The sequence below is a fragment of the Eretmochelys imbricata genome, chromosome 9 (assembly GCF_965152235.1).
Source record: "Eretmochelys imbricata isolate rEreImb1 chromosome 9, rEreImb1.hap1, whole genome shotgun sequence".
NCBI lineage: Eukaryota > Metazoa > Chordata > Testudines > Cheloniidae > Eretmochelys > Eretmochelys imbricata.
The window spans coordinates 3,909,434-3,928,208 of NC_135580.1; the positions used below are offsets into that span (position 1 = coordinate 3,909,434).

Sequence of the window (18,775 nt, forward strand, 5' to 3'; positions counted from 1 at the left end):
GAGCTGCATTTGCCAAATACTTCATTGCAAGAATGAGAAGCTTGAACAAAAAATACTGCCTTAAAATGAATCCAAAATGACTAATATTTTGGCAGAGCAGGTGCTGTAGCTTTGGAAGAGGGAACCCTGAAGAGAGAGACCTACACACAGCTGGGAGATGAGGAGGATGCTTCACAGACCTCTCCATTCTGGCTCACTGTGCCCATCCCTGATGATTTATTTGCAAAATTCCTAGAGGTTGGAGGCTTGTGTAGGTGGGAAGGGGGACAGAGAAGCCAGAGACCAAGGTCTCCAAGCAGCAGACTGAAGAGTGTCACAAAATATTTAGCAAATAGTTAGGCAACCACAGGGAAGTCGAGGGAGCAGGAGAGAGGAAAATACATTGCCTGCAGCTGGGAAGTTGTGTTTTTTTTTTTTTTTTTAAATGTTACAGCCATGAAGCAGATCATTTAAGAGGGACTTCCTTGCCTTCTCAACCCCCACCACACCAAACACTGCCCCTCCCAGGCCTGCTCGCGTGGGGCATGTAGCTAGAAATCTGTACACAAACTGGGCTTCCTTCCCACAGCACTTATTCATTATCTTCTATCCCCCTAACTCCCGCAGCTCAGCCTGCTCTGACCTATCTTCCCAGGACCCAATGCCTTAAAGGCATCAGAGCGACCCCGGTTTCTTTGCGCCAGAGGGGACAGGCTGCAGAGGGGTACTTCTGCAACAAATTGAGGAGACTTTTTGGATTTATGACGAGTCCCTCTCCCCCCGCCACAACCTAGTCATCAGTTTTCTCCACTTGTGCAGACTGTGAGCTCACTGGGGCACGGAGGGTCTTTATCTATATCTACACAGCACCTAGCACAGTGGGGCTCTGACCCTCAGCGGGGGCTTTAAATGCTGCTGAACATCTCTTCTTGGGTCGGCTCAGTCGTGACCGGGGGTTGAATGAAGTTCGTGCACCACTTAGGGTGACCCGATGGCAAGGGCGGGCAGTAGGCACCTGTATGAGACGAAGCCCCGAATCTCAGGACTCTAAAATCGGGACATCTGGTCACCCTGGCGCCACCTCCTATCCGGTAGCAGCTTCATGGCTTCCTTCATCTTTAAACCTTTCTGTCCTGCCCTAGAACCGAACACACCAAACACTGGGATGGCTACTGGCACCTCGTCGGCACTGCCTGAAAGACAGCTCGCTGCTTGGCCGGCGACGTGAATCAGAGCCGCAGACGGGGCTGGGGGAGCGGGGGGGGGCGTTCGTCCTTGCTCAGCGGCAGCCGGATGATCTAGTGAGGGCGGCTGCGGGGCCCGACCCTGCTGCCCCTGAAGCCGGCTGGGGGCCCCGCCAGTGGCAGGAGCCATAGGCTCCCCATTCCCTCCCGTTTGGAAAGGGGCTCGGGCGCGCTGCACTAAGCCGGGCCGGCGCTGAGCTCCCGGCTGAGCGCGACCCGGCCCGGCCCCAGCCCCCGGCGGCTCCGATTCCCAGGGCGGAGCCCGCGGCAGTCGGGCTACGCCGCTGCCCGCCCCGCTCCGGAGCAGGAGGAGCGTGTGACCCAGCGTAGGTGCCTTTAAGAGTTGCCGGCTGGTGGCCGAGCCCGGGGTGGAGTTTCACGCCCGGGCGGCCGAGCGAGGAGCGGGCGGCGAGCCGGGGAGGTCCCCGAGCAGCACATGGAGCCGGAGCCCAGCCCCGCGGCTTCAGCCTAGGGAGCCCCGCTTGCACCCGGCCCCCGCCTGCCTCTGCCCCGGGGAGCCGCGCCCGGCCGCCCCCAGCGCAGCGCGGATGGCCCCCGGCTGGTGCAGCCGGCTCTGGGGGGCTCTGCTGCTGCCGCTGCTGGGCCAGGCTGCCGGGGGCCCCGCGGAGCCCCCGCCCCAGCCCCCGCCGCCCTTCGACGCGCTCTTCGCCCGCGGCGTGGAGGCGTGTGACGGCGGCGACTACGCGGGCGCGGTGCGCTGGCTGGAGCGGGCGCTGAGCAGCCACCGGCAGCTGCGGGAGGCGCGGCTGCGCTGCGGGCTGGGCTGCCGGGAGCCCCCGGGGCGGCTCGGGCCGGGCGCCGGCGGGGACCTGCCCTTCTTCGGCTCCGTGCTGCGCCGGGCGCGCTGCCTGCGGGAGTGCGAGGGGCGCCGGCTGGGGGCCGCCTCCCGGCACCGCGCCAGCGAGGAGGTGCGGGCCGACTTCCAGCGCCGGGTGCCCTACAGCTACCTGCAGCGGGCCTACATCCAGGTGAGAGCCGGGCCCCGCATCTCTCTCCTCCCCCGGCGTCCGCCCGCGGCCCCCAGCTATCCACCCCCAGCATCCTTCCACCCATCCCTGCCAGCGCCGGGTGCCCTACAGCGGGCCTACATCCAGGTGAGAGCCGGCCCCGCATCTCTCTCCTCCCCCGGCGTCCGCCCGCGGCCCCCAGCTATCCACCCCCAGCATCCTTCCACCCATCCCTGCCAGCGCCGGGTGCCCTACAGCAGGCCTACATCCAGGTGAGAGCTGGGCCCCATCTATCCACCCCCAGCTTCCTTCCACCCATCCACCTCCACCATCCATCCCCACATCTCTTCATACAGGGCGTCCTACAACAACTTGTAATGGGTGTACTCCCAGGTGAGAGCTGGCCCTGGCCAGCCCTCTCCATCCATTCTCCTTCCCACCCTCCCCCCATCCATCTACTTGTAGCAGATGTATATCCAGGTGACAGAGATGCCAGCCATCTCTCCATCCATTCACTTGTCTTTCTGTTAATTCCCTTCATCCCTGTCGGTCTTCCTCATTCCTTCTACCCATCCCCTTAGCATCTGGGGCCAGATCTTTAAAGGCATACGTGTTTATGAAATCGGTCTGAGTTTGATTCCTCGGTGCTGTTGAAAATCCTGCTAGGCACCTATCTGCATCCTTAGGGTGTCTAAATACCTTTAAAATCTGGCACCTGGAGCCATATGTCTACCTTGGCATGCATCAGGTGAGACTGAGGCATCCATCCATTCATCAGGCTCAGGGTGCCCTGTGAAAACAGCTTCAGCAGGTGTGAACCCAAGTCAGGAACTAGCCAGTCCATCCCTTCCCCACCCACCCCTTCTTCTGTCTCCCCACCCAGCCATTCACCTGTCTCTACAGTCCCTATCCATCTCATTGGTAACACTATGTACAATGAAGCAAAAATAATGAATGATGCAGGGGAGAGATGAGCCAATGTGAAACCCAAGTGTTTGGCCCCCTAAAGCCTAAGGAAAATTGAAACCCATGGTATTCGAAGGGACGTACTGATAAGTTGGTCCTGGACAATTATCTATGCTAAGACATTAGTTTGTGTCCTGAATTACTATGGTTTATGTCAGTTACATTCCTTCTCCTGTTCTTTGGTGGCTGAGGACTCTCAAACTCAGTACATCATTAAAGCATCCATGTTCTTTCCTCCTAATGAAAGTTTAAAGGGGACTGGGTTAGGGTTGAAAATGACTTGCCTTACGAGGAATGTTTTAAGGAAAACCCAGCAACTGTGAAGTTATGGTACAAGAGGCTTTTTCATTTTAATGCAGCAGTACCTTAAACCCCTGTCACTTCAGTGACACCTCCTTTCTCTGTCCCTGTGCATGTAGCAAGAGGATACATGATTTCTATTATCATATTGTATCTGCCTCTTGTCTATTTTTTGTGGTATGAAATACTTTACAGGGTACAGTAGAATCAATGTTTTTGTAGCCTCTGAAATCCTGCTGATCTGCCCCTTGTCCAGATAATTGTTCCCAAATCATCACTGTTTACTCTTCATGAAGACTGTGTTGTCTTTAATGAACTTGCCGTGGGCAGAAAATCTCCTGGACAGCTGAGGTTGGCTCTCTCTCTTTTTTTTTTTTTTTTTTTTTTTTTAATTCAAGGCTGATGCTGTATTTGCTGAGCCACTGGGTACCTGGAGGAAATTGACATTTCATGGCTAACAGCATAGAGACTCTTTGGGAAATTATTCTGTGCCAAGCTGAAAATGTAAAACATTGCTGGGACGTTCCCTCTGGACTTTTCCTTATTTAATTGACACAAGGTTGTAGTTGCTAAAGGCGGGTATTAAGTGGAGATCTGCCCTTTCCAATGTAGAGCATGGCTTGGTGGTGGCGATTCTGCGGCAATCCACCAAAGCCAAATGGAGAAGCAAATGTCAGTACTGAAAGCATAAACGCTTGTAATGTATTAACTAAACAGCGACAGAAAGTGGGTGACAATCATCAGTCCCTGTGATTAAGGACCCACTGAAAATCATAGCTGCATTTTGTGCTTTGCTTCCTGTTCTGTAATGTCTTAGTTTGAGGTCTTTGCAATCCACAGGGCTGGAAATGCAAAGGAAAGGATTTACAGGAAGTTAAGAAACCCAGTGTGCATAATATGCAGCTCTAGAACGAAACACCACTGGAGAAACAGGGTTATAGTCTGGTCCAAATTCTGGTGTCATTGAAGCCAGAAGAACTTCCTGCAGTGAGCTCTTCGTGGGTGGATGCCTTCACCTATGTGGAGCTCCACTCAAGTCACCTTCCTGAGAAATATGCAGTTTCAACCTTTCTCCTGCTGAGAAGCAAATCCAGTGAAGTTAACGGGGTTGCCTGTGGGTTCAGGTGTCTACCTGCATAGAGTTCACAGAAGGATATGGATTGAACCTATTATGTCTGGCTCCCTTTCAGCAAAATTACTCCATGCTTTAGGGTCTTTTTTTGTGTTTGCCAAATAAGGGCTGCCTTCTATTCCTGCTTCTGCCATCCGAGTCAGTTTTCCTCATTTAAAGGGATACAGTGAACTTGAGAACTACTCCATTTCAAAAAGATGAGCTGAAAGAAGATTCAGATATTCCACAGCAATCTCTGAGCCCCCCCTGCCAATGTTTGTGATTTTACAGCCCCCAGAGCTTATGGCCTAGATCCTCAAAGGTATTGAGGGGTCTAACTCGCATTGAAATCACTGGACGTTTAGGGGTCTGAAACCTTTTAAGAATCTGAGCCTGTATTCCTTCTCAAAGCATGTCTATCCCCACCTAATGTAACTGTGGATGTTCTCATTAGCTGTATAAATGTTTGGGTTTCAGACACTGCCTCTGGGGATTTTTTTTTTTTTTTACTACAACTATTTTAATTGGAAGTTTTAAAAATCATTTAATGGAAACCTTTCTTCTGATCTCAGGTTTTTCTGCCTTGGCCTCCAGTGGGCCACTCAGTTTAGCACCTTTCTTGCTTAGCAAAACCATCAGTGGAGTATCTGCTAGCTGGAAGAATTTCTCTCCATAACGATGTATCAGGATAGGCCCCCTAAGGTGCAGAGACTGATCCAGGTCGCTTGTGCAAGACTGGATTTGCCTGAGTTGTACTGACCACGAGTCCTGGACGTACGTGTACTGAGAGCCAAATCCTCTTTCTGTGCCAAGTCTGAGTAAACGGGTTTGGCAAATTTCCCCAGGGCATGGGATACACCCCCGCCCACCCCACTAAAACCTGAAGTTGAGGGGGGGGGAGTTTGAGACAGAGAGGAGGCTGGGAAAAGGGTTGATGCATAGAGCACAACTCACCCCAGCTCTGTTCACCCACACACAGTCCTGTCCAATGCAGCAGACAGACACGGCTGGGGTGTGCAGAACTCCCTGAATTCCTCCCCTAATAGCCCCTCTGCACACAGGTTCTGCTGGCTGCTGAGACTTGCACCCCTCTCTAGGGAGGGGGCAGGGGAAGGCTTCATTTCTGTTCTGGCAACTGCTGTTTGCAACCCTGTTATCTGTTCGTTCACTTTAGCAAGAAGGGCCTTAAGTTCCAGACTTGCCAAGCACCTGCGGCTGCCAGCGACTTCCGGCTTTACGAGTACAACTCACATTGCACTTGTATGTATGCCGTGTAGTTGTAGCCCTGTCGGTCCCAGGATATTAAAGACACAAGACGGGTGAGGGAATGTCTGTTATTGGACCAGCTTCTGCTGGTGAAAGAGGCCAGCGTTGGAGCCATACAGAGACGAAGCAGTGCTCTGTGTGGCTCGAAAGCTCATGTCTCTCACCATCAGAAGTTGGTCCAACAACAGATATTCGCTCACCGCCTTGTCTCTCGAATTGCACTTGTATGACATCTGGTGAGAGAGGCAGGCAGACTGTGACACCCTTCTCCCCCCCCGCCCCCCTTAGGTCTCTCTCGTACTTGGCATTTGCATTTCCAGCTCCTTTGCGCCTTTGCGGAGAAGGGTTTATTGGTGGTGGTTGTTGTAATGGACCTGCTGCCTAAACACGTTGCAGACCTTCTGGAGATCCAAGCAGTGTCTTGCTTTTGCTGCTCCTCTCGAAACCAAAGAGGAAATGAGATTAGGTTAAACATCCCACTGTGTACCCTGGACAATTCCTTCCCGTCACTCTGCCAGGAGTGGGTGGGTCACTGGCTGCTGGGTATTTCCATAGATTCCCTCGTGTGGTTGGACGGCAGGATTTGATGTCATTTGCATTTTTAGAGGGAACGAACTGTATGGAATGTGCTTTCTCCGTCCCACTCCTAGTGACCTCTCACTTGCTTGTTTAGCTCTCAAGAGGGGAGGGGAATAAACCCTTTGATGGTCATGACAAAACAGAATAAATCAAAAATATAAGGCTTGGCACTTGTACGGTGCTTTACAAAATATGGTGCTGTATAAATACAAACTCATCCACACACTAGCCCTGTAAATCAGGGAAGGCAACTGCTATTATCCCTGCCTTGCAGATGGGGAAACTGAGTCAGAGGGCCAAATGTTCATCTCACATGGCTGTAGCTCTACAGTAATTCCTTTGGGTCAGCACCAGTAAACGTGTGATTCGAATGATACTCAGAGGGCCTCAGTTACAATGGGGTAGCTCCATTACACCATTGTGAGAGCAGAAGCTGGCCCAATAATCAATGTCTCTTGTCCAAGTCCCTGTAGTGAGTCTGTGGAAGAGCTGGGTTTAGAAACTGAGGCTTTCTGGTGCCCCGTGCTACTTGCTATGCTATCCTGGCCAATTCCCTGGAGTAAATATGCGCGGAAAACACCCCTGCAATGATAGGTGGGGTTTTCTAGGTTCATGGATGATACCATATAACCCTGTTGGACCATAACCCATGAGCAGATCAGCCTTTAACTCTATGGCAGTTGAGGTAAGGGGGGAAATTCTGGCTTTCGCTAACCCATAAAGGCTTAAAAACGAAACACAATCAAATTCCTGCACAAAATGTTGATACAAGGAAGCGTGCCCCAGGCCTGAGCAAACAATCTGCCTGATTCAGAACTGATTGAAGTCAGCTGAAAGCCTCTCATTGGTTTGGGTGGACTTTGGATCAGGGCCCTAGTGCGGGATCTATTTCAGACGTTTGGCCAAGCACTCCAAAGTTCAGATGTGCCCCCTGACCTTCTTTGGAACCACTGGGCTGGAAACCTCCCATGCTCATGCTTCCCCAAGAGATCTCCAGTGTTTCCAGTTGGGCCAGAAATACCCCAGGGACGGCCAGAGACTGCCGTTGCCAGGTGGGCCAGTGTTTGGGAGAACGAATAAGCATAGAGAATGGGGGGAGGGGGAGAGGCACTAATGGGAATAAAAGAAGATTTGAGTTTTCTAGCCCCTGGGGAAGAGAAGGGTCTGTAGTGTATTCCCAAACGCCCATCTCGTCAGCAGAAGAGGCTATATGTTGAACGCGCTCTACTTCTGTTACATACAGGCTGACTTGTCTATTACAGTACATACAGGCTGCTGTCCTTTGAGAGCCTGCTAGGCTTTGGTAGGAGGGGTTTGGGGGATCACTGGTGCTGTTTGCCCTCTGGACTCTGATTTGAATTATGACCCGCCTGCTTTTGCTGCCTTGGCAAGTTTTGGTTTGTGTCTGAATGTAGCCTGGAGGCCAAAGCTTTTGCCCTCTTTAGGGGTTTTCTCTGCTATGCATGTGGGTTGGGGAAGTAGGAAATTGCAAGACATGACGGCATTGGCCGGTTACAAACTGCTGAGTCAGTAACCTTGTTGGAACTTGCTGTGGACATTCTGCCTGTGAACAGCACAAGAGAACAGAGCTCCCCATGCCCTGCACGGATTCTCACGAGTCAGGAATCCTTGGCCAAAAATAACTAGTAACTTCCTGGAAAAAACTGACAGGTTGATCAAAAACAATTGCTCCTTCTAACCTCACCCTCCAGCTTTTCTCCTAGCTTCTCATTTCCTCCTTTAGTCTTTTTCCTGTCCCCCTTTTGCCTGCATTGTTTGCCATACGATCTTAATAGCCTTTGCTTCCTTCCACATTTGCTTTTCTGTTTCCAGCTCCTGAGTGCTTGCTACCTTTTTCTAACTATCCATCTCTAAACCATGTCTCTGTCTGCCCGTCTACTCAGCCTCTTCTCTATTTGCACCATGACAAGCGACACAGTGTAAATCCTATTTCTGTAGCCTGGCACCACTAAATACATTTCAGGTGTAATTCAAGAGAGATTTAGACATAGAGGGTAGGAAGCTCACTGGAGTATTGTCAGGATAAAAAGTGGTTTCTGAAGAACAATAATATCCTTGCCTCTCTTTCAAACACCATAGATCATTAAAGAGTAAACATACATTTGATTTTTAAAACTCTTTCCATTCTATTCTGTTACTTTTCTGCATTTCTTTTGGCTAGGATAACGATTACAGATTAACCAGAATAACTTGTTTCTAGCCAATATTGCTTTGAGGATTTCATGCATTAGTACGATGTGGCTGTCTTTAGGTCACCAATAGAGCAGGAGAAGGTGTTTTTGTTGTTGTTTGTTTTTTGTTTTTTTAAATGAAGTTGCTTCTGTTGAATTTTTTTGTTTTTAAAACTTGAAAAACTTTGTATTGATCTTCAGTTTTATTAAAAAGGTGTTTAGCCAAATTACAGTGTTTTTACAAATTTGCCCTCGCAATGTCCCTTTAACTACCGCATCCTACTACCAGTAATCTGCTGTTGTGCACAGATATTACTGTTAAGTTGCTCTTATACTGTATAATGCTCTTCATCCAAGGATTTTAAAACACTTCACAAACATTCCCCAATACAGATATGGAAACTGAGGCATGGGCAATTAAATGACTTGACCAAGGCCATACAACATAGCAGCAGACGGTTCAGGAAGGGAATTATTATTATTTGTTGTATTCTCATGGTATGTAGGAGTCCCTGTGCTGGGCGCTGTATAAACAGAGAACAAAATGATCGTCCCTGCTCCAAAGGGTTTTGTAATCTGAGTAATGCAGGAGTCCTGCAGGAGAGTGTGATTAAATCGCCCATATAGTCTGTCACTAGCACCAGCGTGAGACTTGAAATGGACCACTTGCAGCCATTAAAGGTCCCCTGGCACTTGTTGCAAGACTAGGAATGTTTACCATGGCCCTTGTGCCAAATTCTTTCCATCTCCTCAAATTACTTTCTGCCTGCCTAAACTTCAAACTGCGTAATTATATTAGGCCAGTTTCTCCTCTCGTGCTGATGTAAAGCTGGAATCACTAGATGGAAATCATGGAGTTTTCTTCTGGATTTGCACCAGTATAACGGAGACTAGAAGTTTTAACTCCACACGCTACTTTTAATTTCTGGTACTAAGATCGTCTGCAATGTTGCTGTGTGTTCTAAACAGCTGCAGGGTTCAACCTCACAGGGGGATGAATTTCAGTAGTGGAGGAAGTTACCCCTGTGTACTTTGTATATCCGTTGGAGAATATAAAGAACTTTGGGATCATGGTATGACAGAAATGTAAATACTACCATTATGAAAAATCCTAAGTGTACATCTCTGACTGTGATGAATTTGCCAGAACTAGTGGAAAATGCTGTTCTCTTGGTAATCCATTCCCTTTGGATGCCTAGTGGCAGATAACACAAGAAAAAGCCACTGGTTCAAAATCTGTGCTGGCAAAAACGATTTAACTTATTTCTCATTAGAGGTATCACCCACTATGCTCTTTGGGAGGTCTGTCCGTTTTGTTTTCATCTGACAGATGCCCTGTATCCCAGACAAATGTTGAAATAGAAATGTACGGTAATAGTGTTAATAAATAGGGGGATGCTTTTATCTTTAATCTTGAAGACTGATTTTGCTCTACCATTGACTAAATAAAGAGATTTCAGAGCTGGGTTCTTGGAAAATCTCTTAATTTAGATTGTCTAAAATAGCATCCCTAGTCCTCACCCAGAGGGTAAACATCTTGGTGGTCAGCGAAGTTAAAATTATTGCAGTACAAAAATAAACAGTATTTGTATGGGATGGAATGCTCTGAGCCTTGTGGGATGGATCTATGAAACACAACTTAGGCCTTCAGCCCTGAAGGCATCATCCCGCTGCCATTGAAGTCAGCTGGAGATGGGAATGTTCTGTCAGTCACATCAGTCCCTGAGTCTCCGAAGAAGGGTAGGAGCTCTGCAAATTAAAGTGACTCGGCCCATGTCCAGACACAGCCCATCCATTCATGCTCTCTGGACAGAGTAGCGATGCAGAAACCCCATGTGGACATGTGTAGAGGGTGCTGAATGACCTTTAAATCAAGGTATTGGACTCTGATCAATTTGTATGAGAAATAAACCTAAATATAAGGACTAGCTCCCCCCTAAATCCATGGACTTAAGAACCTATCGTCTGCTCGCTCTTGATGGCAGTGTCCTGAATGAAAACTACATCAACTCACAGGCCCAGTGGTGCAGCCATGCGGGTTTCTTGGCTCCCCCCCTACCCCCCCATACTGGCCCACTCATGTGTCTCCATGCTGACTTGGGAGGGAGCTTGGAAGGTTAGAAAGATGACTTGGGTCCTGATTTTCGGATCTCATGAGCACCCAGCACCCGCGCTGATGTCCGTGGGAGCTGCAGGTGCTCTTGGCTCTCAAAATCCGGCCCTTGTTTGAGCAACAAAGCTACCAACAGTGGTGGTGTGTTTTTTTTTGTTTTTTTTTTTATGGTGTGAACATAAAATGTGATTGTTACAAGTTGGGCTGAGACCCACCGAGCTCATTTCACAAAAGCCACTCGACAACCACCAGATAGCAATGACTGGATGTGATCCTGCCAGGTGCTGAGAGCGTCCTCCGCTCCCTTGCAAGGGGCCTAAGTACCTCCCAGGATTGGGCACCTGGGCTAGATTTGAACCAGGGGCCTGGAGCTGAAATGCTTTAGTCCTCCTTTTGTCAGTTTCAAGGGGAGAGTAAAGTTTCCCTTAAGTGGGTGTTGAGGTCTCCTCTCCCCTCGAAGCCTGTTGTGGGGAGGATAAGGGTCATAATGGGGGTGGGGGGGGGGACAGCTCTGGTAATGATGAGAGAATCAATCCTTTCTTTTCAAGCCAGGGCCCTGTTCCTGCTCTTACTGAAGTCAAAGGAAGCTAGACTGGATCCTAAAGGGGTGTTAATATAAACTGATGTTGCACAGAACTGGTTCCTGTATCAAACCACTTCCCCAAGTAGGTGTTCAGAAGCATTAAGAGGGGATGGGGCTGATTCTGATTTCTGTTACACCTGTATGAGTTTGGAATGACTCCACCGAAGTCTCCAGAGCTACTCTGCGTTTACATGGGGGAAGGCCTGCAGTTCTGACTGCAGGGAGCACAGCCTTCAAAGTTCTTTGGTTATTCTAGTTTCTGACCAATCCTAGGCAATAATGTCCACGAAGCAAGGACTTTAATTCCTAGGTCTCTGAGGACTGATCCGGGAGAGGGATCTGAGTGTATACATGCAAGGGGCAGGTAGCTAAACAGCATTCCATAGCCACATCATACTGCCCAGCCAAACCACCTCCTCGCCACTGCAGCTGGGCATTTAACTGACCTTCCGAGGCTGACGTCCAGGGTCCTGGATTCTCCACTGAATAATTATATCAACAAAAATGGTATCTTGATCCCAGATCATCAATGTCCTTTTCTCCTTCCTTGGGTGGGAAGCCAAACCCATGTGTACTAACTGGAATGCAGGGCAGAGTCTGGCTGTGGCCTATCTGATCTGGAGGCCAAATATTTTCTTGTCGCTTCTTGTTCGTTTATATAAGTTTAAAAAAAAAAAAAAAAAAGAGGAAAACATGTTCCTTCGGGCCTGGATAAAAGGACAACTTGTGTTCATAACTGGACTGGAACCAGATGGCTGGCTGTCCCTCACCCTGAGAATGCCATTGCATTGCTCACCACCCTGCAACACCACCCTTGTCACGTGCAGATGCAGCAGAATTATCTTTGCAAGCTGGTGTGTTCTTCAGCCGCCCCCGGTGTGGTGTGTTTTAAGCTTAATCTTTATTGATGTAAAGCATACAGCTGGGGTGTTCAGGAGTAAAAAAAGGGCAGAGCTGACACAAGGCTTGCTTAGTTAACATGATGGGTCTCACGGCAGGTGCTAAGCTTTTAACTTACAACAGGCATGGGCAGGCAAAATTAATAGCATGGTGTTCAAGGATGTAGTTAAAAACAGAAAGCATTGAAGATTGGATGTGAAGGAAGAATCAGACCTACTGAGGCATCATAAGTAATGAAACACATGCAAGTGATGAACTATATGTAAGCAGGGGAATGGTCCCACTACTGTGGGAAACTTTCCTGGCTTCTGCACTACCCCGGTGAAGTGGACTAGCGAAAGGATCTGAGTCCTCGCTCCCACTTCCTTTACCCAGAGGCCTCCCTGCCCTTGAGGACTCCCCTTCCACTCTCCTGTCTGGCAGAGTCCTCGTAACCCCAACAAGGCTGGGCCCAGGATTCCTGGGGGGCTCGACCCCGAACCCTGCTGCAGTCACCTAGGACAGGGGTTAGGGTGTCCCCACTCCGGGGTGCTCTCTCTGCACTGGGCACCTCCCTGACCCACTGATCATTACATACAATTTAAAGCAAATGCAAGTTATTTAATCAACAATTAATTAAAAAAAAAAAGAATAAGGAAAAATGGGAAAGGTTAAAGGAAACACATCACCCCGCTCTGTGGCAGGGAACATCACAAACAGTGTCTCTGGAACGTCAGGGCAGTTCACAGTCAGTGGCCCCTGCCCAGGCCCTGGCTGTGCTACAGGGGTGCTGCGGGTTGGACACTTGCAATGGTGGTGGCCACACACCTCTGGGCTTTGGGCGGTGAGACCCTTCTTCACAGTGTCCGCCCCCTGTTGGGTTAAGATCCCCCTCCCAGTCTGGCCTCCAAGGACCCATGGCTGGGGGTGTCTCTCTGCACTGGGCACTTTGCCCAGGGTCCCCCCTTGGCTGGCCCCAGTTGCTCACCGCACCCGGCTCCAGACTGCTCCAGCCCCAGCTCCACTGTTCTAGCTCCGGCCCCACTCTGCCTCAGCACGGCTGCTGCTGCTCTGCCTCCAGCCCCTGGGCTGCTGCTCTGGCCCCTCTGGCTCTGTGGCTTGAGCCCTGCTCCCAGGACAGGTCTGCTCTGTGGGCTGCTTCCATGACTCTGCTCCCAGCTCTGACCTGCGTCCTGGATGGCTTTTCTGGCCCCTCTGGCTGGCCCAGCTCTGCTCCCCAGCTCAGCTTGGGCCCCGGCTCTCTCCTTAGCTCGGCCCCACTCTGTCTGACCTAGGCAATTCCAGCTCACACGGAGGACAGGACCCACCCTGGCCTCCTGACTCCCTGATTAACCCTGTCAATCAGGCTGACCTGGAGCATTGGCCTCTCCCCATTCTTGTAGTATGGGACCTAGCCAACGCCCCTCCCCCCGAATGTTAGTAAGGGGACAACAGTCCTCTTACATATACATGCAGCCAAGGTTTTTCAAAAACAAGGGACCTGACATCAGGCTCCTAAATCCATATTTAGGCTCCTCAAATAAATAGCCTAATTTTTCAGTTGTGCCTAGTGCTCACAACTCCTGCTGAAGACTGCAGGAGCTGCTGAATCCTCAGCTCTTTCAGGCCACTTATTTACATTCTTTTATAGGCACACAGGAGTCTAACGTCCGGCCTCCTGCAAAATCTGAACCCCAGTTTATTGCACGTCTCCTAGTGCGTTGCCCAATGTTTCTGAGGAATGGAGGGCTGGTTTACTGTTGATGGCCAATCCGCTAAGGGTGAGGTGGTGGCTCGGGATCCGTATGGATGCCTCCATCACCAGCGCACACACAGTTGTTGGTTTGCATGTGGCCTGGTTCAGAGGTGATGGGGAGTGGTTGACTTGGGATGGCTGTTTGGGGGGTCTCGGTCTGGTTCCTTATGCACAAGTGTCAACATTGTAATAGGATCTCCGGGGAGAGTGCTGAATAGGCATAAACAGAGACAGTACCACTCCTTTGTGCCTAAAGGTGCCCACATCCCCCTCAAGTCAGGAATTGGACATTGTGGAGAGACACGTGTGATCCATGCGGTGTATCAGTTCTACGGACACAGAACTTCAGAACTGGTTTCCAACAGAGCTGGACGCTCACAACTCTAAGTGATGTCAATAGAAGCGGAAGGGACTCAGCACCTCTTGAGACTGGCTGGATGCCTTTTCCCAGGCACTGAAAGCAGCATTACATTAACAACATATCTGGAGAGCTGAAATTAGACTCAGAATAATGTTGTGCATAGTATGGAGACTTGAGATGAATGAGCTGGCCTGGCTTTTGCCAATGCACTAGGAGGATTTTGCAGAAGGAAGCGCCAATAACAGATGCTGGAGGCAGCTTCCAGGAGTCCCTTGTTGTCATCTCCCCTAATTGAAGAGAGGAGTTTAATGAGATTGTGTCGTAATCACTCCATGTATGGCTCCCAACCAGAGAGGATCCGTTCCCAGGGCTCAGACAAATACTTCTGGAGAGCATCTTATTTTACCCTTGGAACATATCAAAGGCCTAGAAAAGCTCTCATTTGAAGAGAGATTGAAAAGTTTGGGATTATTTATCTTTGAAAGGACATGAACAAGAGGCAGGGCAGAATAAGATTATGTGAGATAATGAATGGTCTTGAAGGTAGATCAGGAACTTCCCTTCTTCTTGTATTCTAAATCAAGAAGAGCAGGACATCTGGTGAAACACAAAGTTGGGAAATTCAAAACTGATATACTAGGTCTCACCATGCGTAATTAGACTATGGAACACACTCCCACAGGAAGTTGTTGAAGCCAAGAATTAAAAAGATTCAAAAAGGGATTGAATATATAAATAGCAAGAATATTCAGAATGTCATAATGAGAATAAAAATGTTGGCCGGGATATTAAAGCTTGTGACTCAGGACATAAGCCAATCACTAATTATTAGAAATCAGGATGAGATCTAGTGTGGGGGGAGCAGATTATCCAACATCTACTGCTGTGGGTTTCTTGCATCATCCTCTGAAACATCTGGTTTAACTCTAGAATTTCCCATGCGCCAGGGCGCTTGAGGCAGCCCATTTCCCCCCCACCCCCCAGTCTTGTCTATCCGGAGCAAGATGTTTTATCCCATCGTAAGTTGTCCCCATGATGGTAATATCCTTTTCGATCATCCTCTGATAGGTCATTCTTTGTCCTCCATGTCTTCTCTTCCCCTCTCCAAATGGGATCCCGTGTAAGACATACCTGGTGCTTGTGCCACATGGTAGCCTGATGGCATGGCCAAACCACTGTAGCTGTCTCTGTCCGATTACTGAATCTGCAGTCCACTGACCTGTGTGGTACAACACTTCCATGTGGGTTACACAATCTCTCCTTTGAACTCCCAAGGTGTTTCTTAAACAAAGCTGCATTCAGCTTCCTTTTTATGTACTTCCACCATCTGACGTGTTTCCGAGGTATATAGTAGTACTGGGAAGACAATATCATTGTACAATCTCATTTTAGTACATCGATGTATCTTTCTACTCTTCCAGATGTTTGACAAATGGGAAAATGATCCACTGGCTTTGCCAAGTCTTGCCTTCACTACTTTAGTGAGCTGCTGTTAGCAGATATTGTACTTCCAAGATGGACTAAGTCATCAAATCTTTCATATGCTTCTCCATCAATTACACATCCATTGTTGTTTGACAGCACTCTCTCCTAGCTCCATGATCTTGTTCTTCTCAATACAGATATGAAGTCCCATTGTGGCTTCTTTGGCTTTTATGTTCATAAAGAGTCTTCATTCCATCCAAGTTGTCAGTATAAAAATATCATCTGCAAAATCGAAGTCTCACACTTCTCTTGCTCAAACAATGCCAGAGTTTTCTGCAGCAGCCATCACTCTTCTCATCACAAAGTCTGTAACAGTGCAGAAGCGAAGAGGGGATAGTACGCAATCTTGCCTTGGACCAGTAACAATCTTAAACCACTCAGTGTGTCTGCTCTCTGTCCTCATACAGCACAGAGACTTGTCCTACAAAGCTTTTATCTAATTAACCTCTTTGCTGGAATTCCATAGTGTCTCAGGATCTTCCAGAAGGCTTCTCAGTGGAAACATTTTCATAAAATCAACAAAGTTAAAAACCATCTTTTGCTGGTATTCTAAGTCTTTCTCATTGAGTCTTCTCAAATCTGGTCTGAATACAACCCACCTGATCAAAATCCAGCCAGTTCTTCCCTGAGTACTTGATCAGCATCAATTTTCATCCTATTTGAAATGATAATGCAAAATACTTTTCCAGGAACACACAGGAGTGTCATTAGGGTTACCAACCATCCAGGATTGTCCTGGAGTCTCCAAGAATTAAAGATTGTCATGTGATGAAACCTCCAGGAATACATCCAACCAAAATTGGCAACTCTGTCACTGTTCACAAAGAAGCTGGTCCCCCTTTTTTAGGAAGTTTACAGACCTCTTCTTCCTCAGTCTTTAGTACAGTTCTACTTTCCCCAAACCATTCTGTACAACCTGTGCATGTATGACCATTTATGTAATTCACCATCACTTTGACACCAGCTTTTAACATTTCAACCATCTATGTTATCATATCCTGGTGCTTTACAACTCTATGGTTGGTTTGTAGCTTTAGTTACTTCCTCAAAGGTGATTACTTCCAATGATCTAGGCAAGTCTGCTATCTCTTCTCCTCTCTCAATGTGTGTTAGTGGTTCTGGCTGGTTAAGCACAGCCTGGAGAGGTTCCATCCAACAGACTGTCTTTCTTCTGTGGTTAAAATTGTACCATCTTGAGCCTTCACAATGCCAAAATGGTTCAAGAATTGTGATGTCAGTTGTTTAGCTACTGGAATACACTTTTTTTTAGAATCTCCTCTCTTGTACAGCTTGTCTTGCTCTATTTTCCATCCATTATCTCCTCTTAATCGTTTTCAGAATCGGGACCTTCTGACAAGGCAGGAGAACATAGGAACTACCCAAACGATTAAGCACCTGAGTAACTTTGCACCTATTGAACTCAACCAGCTAGATTCTGCTCTTCACTACTCCAGTTTCATACTGCTGTAGGTCCAGGGAATTCAGTGGCATTATTCTGCATTTACACTGGTTTAACTAAGCAGAATTTGGCCCAGTGGAGCTACTCTCCTATGTCACGTTATCATGTGCATGAGTGTTTGTTTGAAGGATCAAGGCCTTAGTCAATTATCCCTTGTGGAAAAGACCCATGGAGGAGCAAGAAAAACTCTTAAATGTTTCCTTAAAGGAATGTATTACAGGACATTTCTAGGATTAGATACTATTTTAAGGAAACTGGATTTTTATTCCTTATTTTAAATAGTCAAATTCAAAGAATTCCCCTTTCAATGTGCACTGCAATGCTTCTACCTCCCAACACCGGAGCTCTGCGGGTTCCTCTTGAAACATGGGCTGAGCTCCGAACGTGCAGGGCAGTCAGAGGGAAGTTTGCTTTCAGAACATAAGCCTGCCTCAAACGTGGGCAGCACTGATTCATGGAAAGCGTTCATTTATTCATGCAAACCTGTTTTATCAATTAAAGCTCTGTCTCACATTAAGCTGAGAATTGTGTAAAGCCTGCTAGTGTTTTTCTTTATCATATCACCCAGCATTACCGCTCCCTTCTATTTCCTCTGCTCCCCAGTAATTAGAGTAGATTGCCCAGCGAGAGCAGGCATATGCTGCAGTCAGAGCAGCCGTGTGTCAAGAATGATTGTGACCTAAATGACTGCATGGTGTGTGTAAACCTGCAAGTGACTAAATCCCTTATAAATCACTATCTCCACAGTGCCTAAGACCCTGCTTACATGCCTGATCTGTGAGTGTTACCAGTCTAATGCATGTGTGGGCAGGCAGCGAGTAACTGTCTAATCAAGTTAATACACTGGAAAAGGAGTAACGCTTTATCACAGGGTTGGTACCGTCGATCTAGGAGTTGGGGTTAAGCCATCTCCCTCTGGTTTGGGGAAAGACAGTTGCCTGTCGTCAGTGTGGGAATTTGCAGGGTAGTGGGGTAAGGCCAGCTGCAGGGAATGACTTAATTCTCCCCCCCCCGGCACACTGTAAGACGTACTGTGGGTCTTTGGTACTGTGGCTGGTGGGGAGAGTCCAGGAGTGAAGGATCTCTGAGTGGGCACATGGTGGCTTTCCCTCCCAGGGCTAGGCTGAACCGAACCGTGCTTTACCCTTTGCTTTCGCTTCTGGGCCATAAAGGGACGGGACAGGACATTCTTGGCATTCACCTCTTGCTTCTGCAGTAGCATTCACGCCCTCCCGAGGTGTGGGGGCTCCTTTGCTGCTCCGACTGGCCTGCCTCACCCACGCCGTTGTACCATCTCTGAGACTTATGCCAGCGCTAAAACCTCCCTTTCCTGCCAGCAGGTTCTTGGCGCTGGCGCGGACGTGGACTGTGCCATCTGCCCCTGCGGGGCAGTAGTTTCAGTGGCCGGTAAACCTACGTATTATGGGAAAATGCAGGGCAGGGTGGGGCCGTTTGGCCTCTGGTTCCAGGCACAGCCGGTCAGCAGTGATGAGGGTTGTCGCCAACTGATAGCCGTTGGGCTGTGTGGGATGGG

At 48.7% G+C, this 18,775-nt stretch overlaps 1 protein-coding gene across 1 annotated transcript in view; it reads left to right on the forward strand.

The window, feature by feature from the left end:
• Positions 1 to 1,771: 1,771 nt before the first annotated feature.
• P3H2 (prolyl 3-hydroxylase 2) overlaps positions 1,772 to 18,775 on the forward strand; it is a 123,042-nt gene continuing 106,038 nt past the window's right edge. The window contains exon 1 of the mRNA XM_077826386.1: positions 1,772 to 2,212. Within this exon, the coding sequence (XP_077682512.1) occupies positions 1,772 to 2,212 (441 nt within the window). The remainder of the gene's footprint in view (positions 2,213 to 18,775) is intronic.